Source organism: Oncorhynchus keta, chromosome 37 (genome assembly GCF_023373465.1).
Source record: "Oncorhynchus keta strain PuntledgeMale-10-30-2019 chromosome 37, Oket_V2, whole genome shotgun sequence".
NCBI lineage: Eukaryota > Metazoa > Chordata > Actinopteri > Salmoniformes > Salmonidae > Oncorhynchus > Oncorhynchus keta.
In genome coordinates this window covers 28563604-28579146 of record NC_068457.1, presented here as the reverse complement: position 1 = coordinate 28579146, position 15543 = coordinate 28563604, and the positions used below count along the sequence as shown (strand labels likewise).

At 41.9% G+C, this 15543-nt stretch overlaps 1 protein-coding gene across 1 annotated transcript in view; it reads right to left on the bottom strand.

Annotated features, from left to right (window-relative positions):
- dachc (dachshund c) overlaps positions 1-5469 on the bottom strand; it is a 113064-nt gene extending 107595 nt beyond the window's left edge. The window contains exon 1 of the mRNA XM_052498950.1: positions 4117-5469. Within this exon, the coding sequence (XP_052354910.1) occupies positions 4117-4667 (551 nt within the window). The 5' untranslated portion in view covers positions 4668-5469. The remainder of the gene's footprint in view (positions 1-4116) is intronic.
- Between the last annotated feature and the right edge of the window lie 10074 nt (positions 5470-15543).

Below are 15543 nucleotides of genomic sequence, written 5' to 3'. Positions count from 1 at the left end.
AGATCACATACAGGAAGAGATGAACAAGATCCACACATACAGGAAGAGATGAACAAGATCCACACATACAGGAAGAGATGAACAAGATCCACACATACAGGAAGAGATGAACAAGATCCACACATACAGGAAGAGATGAACAAGATCCACACATACAGGAAGAGATGAACAAGATCCACACATACAGGAAGAGATGAACAAGATCCATACATACAGGAAGAGATGAACAAGATCCACACATACAGGAAGAGATGAACAAGATCCACACATACAGGAAGAGATGAACAAGATCCACACATACAGGAAGAGATGAACAAGATCCACACATACAGGAAGAGATGAACAAGATCCACACATACAGGAAGAGATGAACAAGATCCACACATACAGGAAGAGATGAACAAGATCCACACATACAGGAAGAGATGAACAAGATCCACACATACAGGAAGAGATGAACAAGATCCACACATACAGGAAGAGATGAACAAGATCCACACATACAGGAAGAGATGAACAAGATCCACACATACAGGAAGAGATGAACAAGATACATACATACAGGAAGAGATGAACAAGATCCACACATACAGGAAGAGATGAACAAGAAGAGATGAACAACATCCACACATACAGGAAGAGATGAACAAGATCCACACATACAGGAAGAGATGAACAAGATCCACACATACAGGAAGAGATGAACAAGATACATACATACAGGAAGAGATTAACAAGATCCACACATACAGGAAGAGATGAACAAGATCCACACATACAGGAAGAGATGAACAAGATCCACACATACAGGAAGAGATGAACAAGATCCATACATACAGGAAGAGATGAACAAGATCCACACATACAGGAAGAGATGAACAAGATCCACACATACAGGAAGAGATGAACAAGATCCATACATACAGGAAGAGATGAACAAGATCCATACATACAGGAAGAGATGAACAAGATCCACACATACAGGAAGAGATGAACAAGATCCACACATACAGGAAGAGATGAACAAGATCCACACATACAGGAAGAGATGAACAAGATCCACACATACAGGAAGAGATGAACAAGATCCATACATACAGGAAGAGATGAACAAGATCCACACATACAGGAAGAACAAGATCCACACATACAGGAAGAGATGAACAAGATCCACACATACAGGAAGAGATGAACAAGATCCACACATACAGGAAGAGATGAACAAGATCCATACACATACAGGAAGAATGAACAAGATGACATAAGAAGAGATGAACAAGATCCACATACAGGAAGAGATGAACAAGATCCACACATACATACAGGAAGAGATGAACAAGATCCATACACATACAGGAAGAGATGAACAAGATCCACACACATACAGGAAGAGATGAACAAGATCCACACATACAGGAAGAGATGAACAAGATCCATACATACAGGAAGAGATGAACAAGATCCATACATACAGGAAGAGATGAACAAGATCCAGGAAGAGATGAACACATACAGGAAGAGATGAACAAGATCCACACATACAGGAAGAGATGAACAAGATCCACACATACAGGAAGAGATGAACAAGATCCACACATACAGGAAGAGATGAACAAGATCCACATACATACAGGAAGAGATGAACAAGATCCACACATACAGGAAGAGATGAACAAGATCCACACATACAGGAAGAGATGAACAAGATCAAGATACACAGGAAGAGATGAACATACAGGAAGAGATGAACAAGATCCACACATACATACAGGGAAGAGATGAACAAGATCCACACATACAGGAAGAGATGAACAAGATCCACACATACAGGAAGAGATGAACAAGATCCACACATACAGGAAGAGATGAACAAGATCCACACATACAGGAAGAGATGAACAAGATCCACACATACAGGAAGAGATGAACAAGATCCACACATACAGGAAGAGATGAACAAGATCCACACATACAGGAAGAGATGAACAAGATCCACACATACAGGAAGAGATGAACAAGATCCACACATACAGGAAGAGATGAACAAGATCCATACATACAGGAAGAGATGAACAAGATCCACACATACAGGAAGAGATGAACAAGATCCACACATACAGGAAGAGATGAACAAGATACATACATACAGGAAGAGATGAACAAGATCCACACATACAGGAAGAGATGAACAAGATCCACACATACAGGAAGAGATGAACAAGATCCACACATACAGGAAGAGATGAACAAGATCCACATACATACAGGAAGAGATGAACAAGATCCACACATACAGGAAGAGATGAACAAGATACATACATACAGGAAGAGATGAACAGGAAGAGATGAACAAGATCCATACATACAGGAAGAGATGAACAAGATCCACAGGAAGAGATGAACAAGATCCACAGGAAGAGATGAACAAGATCCATACAGGAAGAGATGAACAAGATACAGGAAGAGATGAACAAGATCCACACATACAGGAAGAGATGAACAAGATACATACATACAGGAAGAGATGAACAAGATCCACACATACAGGAAGAGATGAACAAGATCCATACATACAGGAAGAGATGAACAAGATCCACACATACAGGAAGAGATGAACAAGATCCACACATACAGGAAGAGATGAACAAGATCCACACATACAGGAAGAGATGAACAAGATCCACACATACAGGAAGAGATGAACAAGATCCACACATACAGGAAGAGATGAACAAGATCCACACATACAGGAAGAGATGAACAAGATCCACACATACAGGAAGAGATGAACAAGATCCACACATACAGGAAGAGATGAACAAGATCCACACATACAGGAAGAGATGAATAACTAACATCTATATCTCAAATATCTGAAAGATAAACTATCTTTAAACTGGAGACATATCATTGTATGAGTGGGAAACAGGCCCTGGACTTGTTATGATGTGCTTGTCGTAACTCAGTGGAACCTTGTCTTTGTGTGAGAGACAAGAAGATCAGATTGCCTCGTTAAACAAAGGTTCTCTGTCGGGGAACTAGTACTATTCTAAGTTACTGGCATGAACATAAACGCCTGTGATCTCAACCGCTTCTCATTGGTGTGTAACTGTGGATTATGACGGAGGTCTGAGTGAAGCCAAAACGAAAGGCTTTGACTCAGACTGGCGTCACTGGTGAGTCACACGTAGTTGTTGGAGAGGCTGTTGTGGAACAAACCCAGGCAAAGACATGGAAGACTGGATGGTTCATATGACTAAATGAATACATGTCAACAGTAGAGTCTTTTAACAAGAAATAAGTCTTTAACCTGTAAAAAGCTGGAGAGGACAGAGGCTAAACCAACTCTTTCCCCAACAGCATTTTCACTTTCAAAATGCACTGAACAACTGACTAAGGCATAATCAAATAAATCACACTCTTTCTGATATGAACGTTTTAATTTCCTGGGTCAAGAATGTGTTCAGCGTTTGTCCCAAATGGCACCCTGTCCCCCTGTGTAGTGCACTACTTTTGACGATGTCTCACAGAGCTTTGGTCAAAAGTAGTGCACTACATAAGGGTGCCATTTGAGACGCTAACTCTGTCATCTCAGTGCTAATGAGCCAAACAGCAGGTCACACAGAGAGTTACAGAGACCAGCCTATTTACATAATTAAATCATAAATATAGAGAAATGGACATCTCAAAGTGTATGTCTCCAGTGATGAGCTCATCCTCGGGGCTACAACTGATTGATACGAGAAGGCAGTTATACTACACGCTGAAAACGACGAGAGAGAAACATAGCCAGTCAGCAGCTCCCTGATTTAAACTGCCGCTTTGGGCCAAATGAAAATTAATTAATTTCTGTGAAGAATCAATTTCTCAGAGTAACTAACAGTGTTAAATGCAAAGAGATGGGGAAGAGAGAGAGAGAGATCGTGTGTGTGCGCGCCGCAAAATCCCCCATTACGCACACCTACACATAATTGCAGAACCTCAGTTTTAGCCCCTGAAACACTTTTAAAAGATTGGAAAAGGTGCCATTATTTCAACAATGTTGCGTTGTTCGGTCGCTTCAACTCTTTATGAAGACATCAGAGATAGATGAGGGCACCATGGAAACCAACTCACCTGGCGTTAGTACAGTCGTTGTACAGCGTCTCGAAGTCTCTCCTGGAGATGAGTTTACACCGGTTCACTCCCGGTTGGATAGCTCCGAGGCCCCGGAGGATGCGGACCTGTTCCACGTTACAGACCACCGGTGTGATCTGGAGCCGCTTCAGCTTGGTATAGACCGTGTGCAGTCCGCCGACCAAGTGTTTCAGAAACAGGTCGAACGCCTGCGGGAGGCAGATTAACTCGTTGTCTTTTACCGTGAAAGAGGCGAGCTTGGCGCCTCTGACCTCGACCATTTTAACCTCGTTGTTTTGCGGAGTGTTCTCAACCGGCGACGGGGTAGAATACACCGGTTTACAGGGCAGGACGTCGACCGGTGCGCCAGGGCTACCGACAGGTACTGGTAAGAGGTCCGCGCTGAAAGGGTTCAGTCCGGTGGGCGCGATAGACGGTGAAGGGGATGAGGACGTGGTTGCTGGTGGCGGAGAGTTGGTCGCCGGTGAAGTCTGTATCGGAGGCGGTTGGACGAGAGGAACCAAGGGCATGAGAGCAGCCGGAGAGGCCATGATCCAAATCTGTATTTAAAAAACAAAAACAAGCTGAAAGTCTCGAAAGTCAAGTGTAGTCTAAAAAAAGTGTCGCGAGAGAAACAGAAATGAAAGAGTTGAGAGCTCGTCGGTAGTTGTTTTTTTTAAACTGAGAAATGTCGGAGATGCAGTGAGTGGGATAAAGGGTCCGTGCGTCAGGTTACGGATGACAGAATTGAGCTGGAGTGAGGAGCTCGCGGACGGGATGATACTGTCTCATCATGAAAAAGAGGAGGAGCCTCTAAATATTCTTAGAAAAAATCACACGCATCTGTTGACCGTGTTCAGAACATGCGGTCCATTAGGCTAGAATAAAACTGGAATAGAAACTGAACAGCTTGATGAATCATGTGTATAAGCAGCACAAGCTCCGGAGATAACGCTATACCTCGCCACTGAATTTGAACTGTAGGATGTTGACTATTCAGAGTGTGGAAGCTGCCCACTGTTTAGAAATAATAACCTCCCCAAAAGGGCCCTCTACGGGGGGAGGAGAGGGACAGACAAGAGGACCCTGACTTTAACCTCTGACCCTCCTCAAGCCCATGGGACCCCATCTTCCTGTCACACACCACATTAGGGACTGAGCCTCCACAACCCCTCGAATGCATCCCCTTGACAGTTCCCTGCTAAGGCTGATGAAGACTGAGGTTTGGAGACTCTTTCTCTGCACACAAAAAAAGCATATAGGCTAATTGAGTCCGCTCAAAAAGATACATAATGACACTGGCACTGACTTCGCTGATTATCGAGGAAGAAATGTGCTGACAACAGCTAGTTTCCATCCACTTGGCCACATTTTCCAACCAGAGATGTTTCCATAAAAATGACTTTTTGCAGGTAGAAAACTGTGCGTGATGACGTACACTACCATTCAAATGTTTGGAGTCACTTAGAAATGTCCTTGTTTTTCAAAGAAAAGCACAGTTTTTGTCTATTAAAATAACATCAAATTGATACAGAAATACAGTGTAGACATTGTTAATGTTGTAAATGATTATTGTAGCTGGAAACGGCAGATTTTTAATGGAATATCTACATAGAAGGCCAGGATCCCGGAGTCCTCTCTTCACTGTTGAGGGGTCTGTACTTGTCCTGTAATGTACTTGTCCTCTTGCTCAGTTGGAGACCGGAGCCTCTTTCTATTCTGGTTAGAGCCAGTTTGCGCTGTTCTGTGAAGGGAGTAGTACACAGCGTTGTATGAGATCTTCAGTTTCTTGCCAATTTCTCGCATGGAATAGCCTTCATTTCTCAGAACAAGAATAGACTGACGAGTTTCAGAAGAAAGTTCTTTGTTTCTGGCCATTTTGAGCCTGTACTCGAACCCACAAATGCTGACGCTCCAGATACGCAACTAGTCTAAAGAAGGCCAGTTTTATTGCCTCTTTAATCAGGACAACAGTTTTCTAGCTGTGCTAACATAATTGCAAAAGGGTTTTCTAATGATCAATTAGCCTTTTAAAATGATAAACTTGGATTAGCTAAAACAACGTGCCATTGGAACACAGGAGTGGTGGTTGCTGATAATGGGCCTCTGTAACCTCTGTAGATATTCATTTAAAATCTGCCGTTTCCATCTACAATAGTCATTTACAACATTAACAATGTTTACACTGTATTTCTGATTAACTTGATATTATTTTAATGGACAAAATGGGGAAAAACAAGGACATTTCTAAGTGATCCCAAACTTTTGAACGGTTGTGTACGTGCAATTCAACATTTATTCTGCCGTTAAATTCCTATATGCCGAATGAAACATAGATAAATGGGGTTCCGTCGCATTTTCATCACTACTGATGGTGTTGTCACAAAAACTGTTGCGTTAGCCTATAGGACTATAAAACATGTTCCCACGTTGGTATTGGCGCATGCGCTCTAGCCAACAGCTGGTAGAGTGCGGATAGGCAACCTACACTATGAGATTATTGTGTTTAAGAGCGATATTATTTTTATTTGTCAAAGCAGCCAAGCATCGATCATCATGTCACCAGAATCAGACCCTGGATATTTATTGGAAAGGAGCATCAAGCATAATTGATTTCATCTGTATTCCTAATAAACTGCATGCTTTCCCGAGTCGTGGTGGGAGGACCACACAACATGCCATCGCCTGACACCAAGTTTACATCGATATGATGGTTATTATGTCAATATATGTACATAAAGGCCCGGGTAGTGGTGGGAGGACAACACAACATGCCTGACACCAAGTTTACATCGATATGATGGTTATTATGTCAATATATGTACATAAAGGCGTTTGAACCGCTATTCCTCGCATAATGAATTTTAGCGACACAAAAAGATCCCACCATATGTCGAACGAACAAATTGTCTTTCGGCATTTATGAAATTGTACTGGCATTTATGAAATTGTACCGGCATTTATGAAATTGTACCGGCATTTATGAAATTGTACTGGCATTTATGAAATTGTACTGGCATTTATGAAATTGTACTGGCATTTATGAAATTGTACTGGCATTTATGAAATTGTACCGGCATTTATGAAATTGTACTGGAATTTATGAAATTGTACTGGCATTTATGAAATTGTACCGGCATTTATGAAATTGTACTGGAATTTATGAAATTGTACTGGCATTTATGAAATTGTACTGGCATTTATGAAATTGTACTGGCATTTATGAAATTGTACTGGCATTTATGAAATTGGCATTTATGAAATTGTACGGCATTTATGAAATTGTACCGGCATTTCATGTTTCCATCAGCCCGGTCGTGACTTTTTCCGTGTCAGGAAATTCATTCGCATGAAATGGATGGATGGAAACGTGATTAGTGACACGCGGTTGTCTCACTTAGTTACCTTAAGATGAATGCACAACAATGCACTAACTGTAAGTCGCTCTGGATACGAGCATCTGCTAAATTACACAAATGTTTGAAAAAAAAACCACAAAAGAAAACACCTTATCTGTAAATGAAAGGCATCAAGTGAACAATGTGGATATGGGAGCTGTTCGATGTTTTATCCGGTATATAGCCTCGTCTCCATAGGAATGCACAGTGCTTTAACGGAGCATCACGTTGATAATGATCGAAGTCACAGAGGGAGAGAAGAAAACCTCAAGAGAGCGTGTTATGAAGAGGAGGTGGAGAGAAGCGTCTCTTTATTCAGCTTAAAGGTCTTTTCACTCTTTTCTTCCTGCTTCCCCATCCCTCTTTTGAATAAGCCTCTTGTGTTTTTTAATTGGCTGGAATTAATCTTAGGGATGTAGATGCCCGATTTGCATTCATTAAAAGTCAACTGAAGAAGTCAAGCTTGATTCTAATCAAATTTGCTTAATTATGCTTAGCTTTCAGCATCTCCCAGGAGAGAAGAGAGAGAGAACTTCACTTTTGTCTTTGGAAACTCCTGCTCTATCTCCTGCTGAGATGGCTTTTTACCAGCAAATAGACATTTTAAATGTCAGGACTCACAAAAAGACATGGAGAGGGGGAATGGCCACCTATTGGAGGAAAAAGTCTATGCCACGGGTCTGAAACCTGCGGCCCACGAGCCAGATGCGGCCTAGTCGCCGGTTTACAGCGGCAAATTGATTTACACACATAATATCAGAAGTGTACTTCAATGTGAAATGAGCACCATCCAGACAGTAATAAACCTCAAATAGGGCGCCAAATTCCACCCAAAACATATTTGAAAAGCCGAAGGCCACTGTGTGAGGGCTCTCTGTCACTGCTGAAGAATGGTGTAGTGACCATAGAAATATAATGACTAGAACTGACATTCCCATTCTATTTCTGTAATAGATAATTATATATCTATGGTGGTGACATCCTGTGTCTGTTAGTCAGTGTGCTGTCTGTACCACTCTACCCTGCAGGGGTAGATACTCAGGACAACCACATCAGACTGATGAGGCATAAATACCACTCTATCCATTCTCATTAAGTAAATAACAACATATTTAACGCTTCATCTCTATCAAGAGGCCTCGGGTCAGTGGTTGAGGAAGAGCAAGAGAAATAGAGAGAAATAGAGAGAGGCAGAGACAGAGATAAAGAGAGAGAAAGAGAGAGACAGAGATAAAGAGAGAGAAAGAGAGAGACAGAGATAAAAAGAGAGAGAGAGAGAGTAAAGAGATAAAGAGAGAGAGAGAGATAAAGAGAGACAGAGATAAAAAGAGAGAGAGAGAGTAAAGAGATAAAAAGAGAGAGAGAGAGAGTAAAGAGAGAGACAGAGACCAAGATAAAGAGAGTAAAGAGAGAGACAGAGACAGAGATAAAAAGAGAGAGAGAGAGAGAGAGAGTAAAGAGAGAGAGACAGAGATAAAGAGAGAGAGGGGTAGTAAAGAGAGAGAGATTTAGAAATCTGTCCCAACCACTCTCAGCCATAATCCTACCAGACAAGCCTTTCCGTCAGGAGCTGAATCAGCCATTAGGACCCAAATCAACACAGAGTTCCAGAATGCTCCCGTGTCATCGATGATAATGGAAATTGATTATGCGTATGGAAATGAGCTGTAGTCCGCGGCAACGTGACCTTCAGCGGTGCTAATTGAAACAAGTGTGGAGCCTCAGCGTCAGTTATCAGGCCTAACAGCACACCATAAATCATCATGAAGACCCCTGTCACAACACGACCCAGTAGAACGGATGTGTTGTTTTTCTCTCCCTGTATCAGACCAGTCTGAACATGTCCGTCGGTTAGATCCCTGGGTTAATAGGACCAGATGAAGCTTTAGTACCGGATGAACAGTCACAGTTCAGACTCATGTAGGTGTGGAGATGGAGAGAGAGAGAGGGAGAGAAAGAGAGAGAGAGAGAGGGAGAGAAAGAGAGAGAGAGGGAGAGAAAGAAAGAAAGAAAGAAAGAAAGAGAAGGAGAGAGTGAGAGAGAGAGGGAGAGAAAGAGAGAGAGAGAGAGGGAGAGAAAGAGAGAGAGAGAGAGAGAAAGAGAGAGAGAGAGAGGTAGAGAGGGAGAGAGAGAGGGAGAGAAAGAGAGAGAGAGAGAAAGAAAGAAAGAGAAGGAGAGAGTGAGAGAGCGAGAGAGAGAGATTTAAAGAAAATGAGGGAGAGAGAGAGAGAGCGAGAGAGTGAGAAGGAAAGAAAGAAAGAAAAAGAGAGAGAGAGGGAGTGAGAGAGAGAGATTTAAAGAAAATGAGGGAGAGAGAGAGAGAGCGACAGAGAGAGACAGAGAAAGAGAAGGGGGGGAGAGCGAGAGAGAGAGAGAGAGAGAGAGAGAGAGAGAGAGAGAGAGCTGATGTGGTGATGATGGGGATTGATTTAGTTAGAGTTTGAGGTGAGGAGGTAACGAACGGAGCCAGTGACACAGAGCAGGTTGAAGGAGAAGAAGAGAGTAATGAGCCAGATACACTTGATCTCGCCTCATTTCTGTGTCGAAAGCAGCATACTTGTTTTTCTTAGTTGACTTGACTCAATTTGACCTTGTGCATCCAACTGGAAAAGAACTGTGTTGAGTGAGTGAGAAAAATAGCCAACACTCTGAGAAAAAAAGGTGCTATCTAGAAGCTAAAATGATTCTTCAGCTGTCCCCATTGCAGAATCCTTTGAAGAACCCATTTTGGTTTCAGGTAGAACCCATTCCACAGAGGGTGCTACATGAAACCCAAAAAGGTTCTACCTGGAACCAAAAAAAAGGGTTCTACCTGGAACCAAAAAAAGGGTTCTACCTGGAACAAAAAAAAGGGTTCTACCTGGAACCAAAAAAAGGGTTCTACCAGGAACCAAAAAGGGTTCTCCTATGGGAACGGCCTAAGAACCCTTTTGGAACCCTTTTTTCTAAGAGTGTACATATCAAGTCAACTGACGGAGAGGCAAAGTTAGGTGTAATTAGTAGATTGTAGATGTTCCTAGTGAAGAAGCAGCTCACTGGTCAGAGAAAGACAGGAGTAAACTGGTAATACAGTTGAAATGAAGTATGAGAGGTCAACAGAGTCGCCACATAAAGAGATGAAGAGTTATTGAAAAAGTATAAAGTCAATCTCATTGTGGAAAATTGAATTAACATAAATTGTTGACGACTAGAGGTGATTATGGAGAATACATTTCTGAACCAAACAATATGCAGCAGCCACTGATCGAGAGCAGATGTTGTCCACCTGTTAAACACAGGATCCTAGAGTGCAATTCACTGCGTCAATGAGTCGTCCCAATAATCTAATCAAGGAGAATATAATATATATAATCATATCCATCATTACATAGTTGAACACACAAAAGTCTAATTTGATAAAGGATATTTCATTATAAAGTGCAGAGACACAAGGGAGTTTCCCCATCGAGGCCTCTGTGAAGGTTGCAACTATCACTGATCACTGGCCTCGTGGATCCTTATTCAATTAACACCACTCTAATGAACGCAAGTCATTAATGAACGAATGAATGAAGGAATAATAGAGGCGCTATATGTTAAGCATCGAGGTAGAAAGAGGAATACCTCATTATAGATCTGATCCTATTGGAACCTGTCCAAAACAACAACAAAGCCACTTAAAGACGTTGGGACGTTGATAAACATATTCTAATAGCAATCAATCCCTTCTCTTCTCTAATGAGCTTTAACGATGCTCTTAATGGTTTATTATCCAATATCCTAGTTGTGAATTTTAAAGGAATTGAAACAAGCAGAAGAGTTTTACACTGTTATTCATCGGTATTTTGTATTGGCAAGGTCAACGGTAAACAAAAACTGTCCCTGAAAAGATGTTTATCTTGATTTAGACGAGGCTCCTCAGATAACCACTAGACACGTGGATCAACAAACTGGGTATTGAAAGTACAAAAGGCAGAAACATAAACTCAGCAAAAAAAGAAACGTCCTCAGGCCTACAAGCCCTCAGTCCAGCCTCTCTCAGCCTATTGTGGACAGTCTGAGCACTGATGGAGGGATTGTGTGTTCCTGGTGTAACTCAGTCAGTTGTTGTTGCCATCCTGTACCTGTCCCGCAGGTGTGATGTTCAGATGTACCGATCCTGTGCAGGTGATGTTACTCATGTTCTGCCACTGCGAGGACAATCAGCTGTCCGTCCTGTCTCCCTGTAGAGCTGTCTTAGGCATCTCACAGTAAGGACATTGCAATTTATTGCCCTGGCCACATCTGCAGTCCTCATGCCTCTTTGCAGCATGCCTAAGGCAAGTTCACGCAGATGAGCAGGGACCCTGGGCGGTGTTTTTCAGAGTCAGTAAAAAGGCCTCTTTAGTGTCCTAAGTTTTCAATAACTGTGACCTTAATTGCCTACCGTCCTATTGTTTTTCTTCAATGGGGGGGTAGCCTAATGTAAAGTAGAATTCACAGCCACAGGAGCACTATAGCAACCAGTGTAGGTACATCTTTGTTGCCATGGCGAAACACTCATGAAATCTTTCCAGCAGTCATATTAAAGGCAACAGATGCATTAAGGCAGAAATAATCATTCATATGCAGAGCAATTAGTGGGACTGTCAGAGCTCGTGCTGCCTGTTGAAAATACCCAACACAATGTCATTAATTAAAGCATCTAATGTTCCACACGATCGGTCATGTCACGAGACTATAACCACACGAAATACACTGAATGTCACTGATGTAAGTATACATTCAATTTACAGTGAAATGAATGACATGAACGAGCCTAAACACAGATTTACCATTCAATAAGCACGAAGAGAAGAGGTGTGGATTTGCAAGGATAAGCATGTTGAGGTTGTGCTGATCTTTGACACCCCCTGATCTCAGTAGCTGTGATTTGTATAAGTAAGATGAATCATTTCACAGAAGAAGACAACACGATATGACATCTGGTGCTTTTACAAAGGACCAGAGAAGAAGACAACACGATAAGACATCTGGTGCTTTTACAATGGACCAGAGAAGAAGACAACACGATATGACATCTGGTGCTTTTACAAAGGGCCAGAGAAGAAGACAACACGATAAGACATCTGGTGCTTTTACAAAGGACCAGAGAAGAAGACAACACGATAAGACATCTGGTGCTTTTACAAAGGACCAGAGAAGAAGACAACACGATATGACATCTGGTGCTTTTACAACGGACCAGAGAAGAAGACAACACGATAAGACATCTGGTGCTTTTACAAAGGACCAGAGAAGAAGACAACACGATAAGACATCTGGTGCTTTTACAAAGGACCAGAGAAGAAGACAACACGATAAGACATCTGGTGCTTTTACAAAGGACCAGAGAAGAAGACAACACGATAAGACATCTGGTGCTTTTACAACGGACCAGAGAAGAAGACAACACGATAAGACATCTGGTGCTTTTACAAAGGACCAGAGAAGAAGACAACACGATAAGACATCTGGTGCTTTTACAAAGGACCAGAGAAGAAGACAACACGATATGACATCTGGTGCTTTTACAAAGGACCAGAGAAGAAGACAACACAAAGGACCAGAGAAGATATAAGACATCTGGTGCTTTTACAAAGGACCAGAGAAGAAGACAACACGATATGACATCTGGTGCTTTTACAACGGACCAGAGAAGAAGACAACACGATAAGACATCTGGTGCTTTTACAAAGGACCAGAGAAGAAGACAACACGATATGACATCTGGTGCTTTTACAAAGGACCAGAGAAGAAGACAACACGATATGACATCTGGTGCTTTTACAAAGGACCAGAGAAGAAGACAACACGATATGACATCTGGTGCTTTTACAAAGGACCAGAGAAGAAGACAACACGATATGACATCTGGTGCTTTTACAAAGGACCAGAGAAGAAGACAACACGATAAGACATCTGGTGCTTTTACAAAGGACCAGAGAAGAAGACAACACGATAAGACATCTGGTGCTTTTACAAAGGACCAGAGAAGAAGACAACACGATAAGACATCTGGTGCTTTTACAAAGGACCAGAGAAGAAGATAAGACATCTGGTGCTTTTACAAAGGATAAGACATCTGGTGCTTTTACAAAGGACCAGAGAAGAAGACAACACGATAAGACATCTGGTGCTTTTACAAAGGACCAGAGAAGAAGACAACACGATAAGACATCTGGTGCTTTTACAAAGGACCAGAGAAGAAGACATCTGGTGCACAAAGGACCAGAGAAGAAGACAACACGATAAGACATCTGGTGCTTTTACAAAGGACCAGAGAAGAAGACAACACGATAAGACATCTGGTGCTTTTACAAAGGACCAGAGAAGAAGACAACACGATAAGACATCTGGTGCTTTTACAAAGGACCAGAGAAGAAGACAACACGATAAGACATCTGGTGCTTTTACAAAGGACCAGAGAAGAAGACAACACGATAAGACATCTGGTGCTTTTACAAAGGACCAGAGAAGAAGACAACACGATAAGACATCTGGTGCTTTTACAAAGGACCAGAGAAGAAGACAACACGATAAGACATCTGGTGCTTTTACAAAGGACCAGAGAAGAAGACAACACGATAAGACATCTGGTGCTTTTACAAAGGACCAGAGAAGAAGAAGACAACACGATAAGACATCTGGTGCTTTTACAAAGGACCAGAGAAGAAGACAACACGATAAGACATCTGGTGCTTTTACAAAGGACCAGAGAAGAAGACAACACGATAAGACATCTGGTGCTTTTACAAAGGACCAGAGAAGAAGACAACACGATAAGACATCTGGTGCTTTTACAAAGGACCAGAGAAGAAGACAACACGATAAGACATCTGGTGCTTTTACAAAGGACCAGAGAAGAAGACAACACGATAAGACATCTGGTGCTTTTACAAAGGACCAGAGAAGAAGACAACACGATAAGACATCTGGTGCTTTTACAAAGGACCAGAGAAGAAGACAACACGATAAGACATCTGGTGCTTTTACAAAGGACCAGAGAAGAAGACAACACGATAAGACATCTGGTGCTTTTACAAAGGACCAGAGAAGAAGACAACACGATAAGACATCTGGTGCTTTTACAAAGGACCAGAGAAGAAGACAACACGATAAGACATCTGGTGCTTTTACAAAGGACCAGAGAAGAAGACAACACGATAAGACATCTGGTGCTTTTACAAAGGACCAGAGAAGAAGACAACACGATATGACATCTGGTGCTGGTGCTTTTACAAAGGACCAGAGAAGAAGACAACACGATAAGACATCTGGTGCTTTTACAAAGGACCAGAGAAGAAGACAACACGATATGACATCTGGTGCTTTTACAAAGGACCAGAGAAGAAGACAACACGATATGACATCTGGTGCTTTTACAAACCAGGACCAGAGAAGAAGACAACACGATATGACATCTGGTGCTTTTACAAAGGACCAGAGAAGAAGACAACATCTGATACAAAGACATCTGGTGCTTTTACAAAGGACCAGAGAAGAAGACAACACGATATGACATCTGGTGCTTTTACAAAGGACCAGAGAAAGAAGACAACATCTGGTGCTTTTACAAAGGACCAGAGAAGAAGACATGACATCTGGTGCTTTTACAAAGGACCAGAGAAGAAGACAACACGATATGACATCTGGTGCTTTTACAAAGGACCAGAGAAGAAGACAACACGATAAGACATCTGGTGCTTTTACAAAGGACCAGAGAAGAAGACAACACGATAAGACATCTGGTGCTTTTACAAAGGACCAGAGAAGAAGACAACACGATAAGACATCTGGTGCTTTTACAAAGGACCAGAGAAGAAGACAACACGATAAGACATCTGGTGCTTTTACAAAGGACCAGAGAAGAAGACAACACGATAAGACATCTGGTGCTTTTACAAAGGACCAGAGAAGAAGACAACACGATAAGACATCTGGTGCTTTTACAAAGGACCAGAGAAGAAGACAACACGATAAGACATCTGGTGCTTTTACAAAGGACCAGAGAAGAAGACAACACGATAAG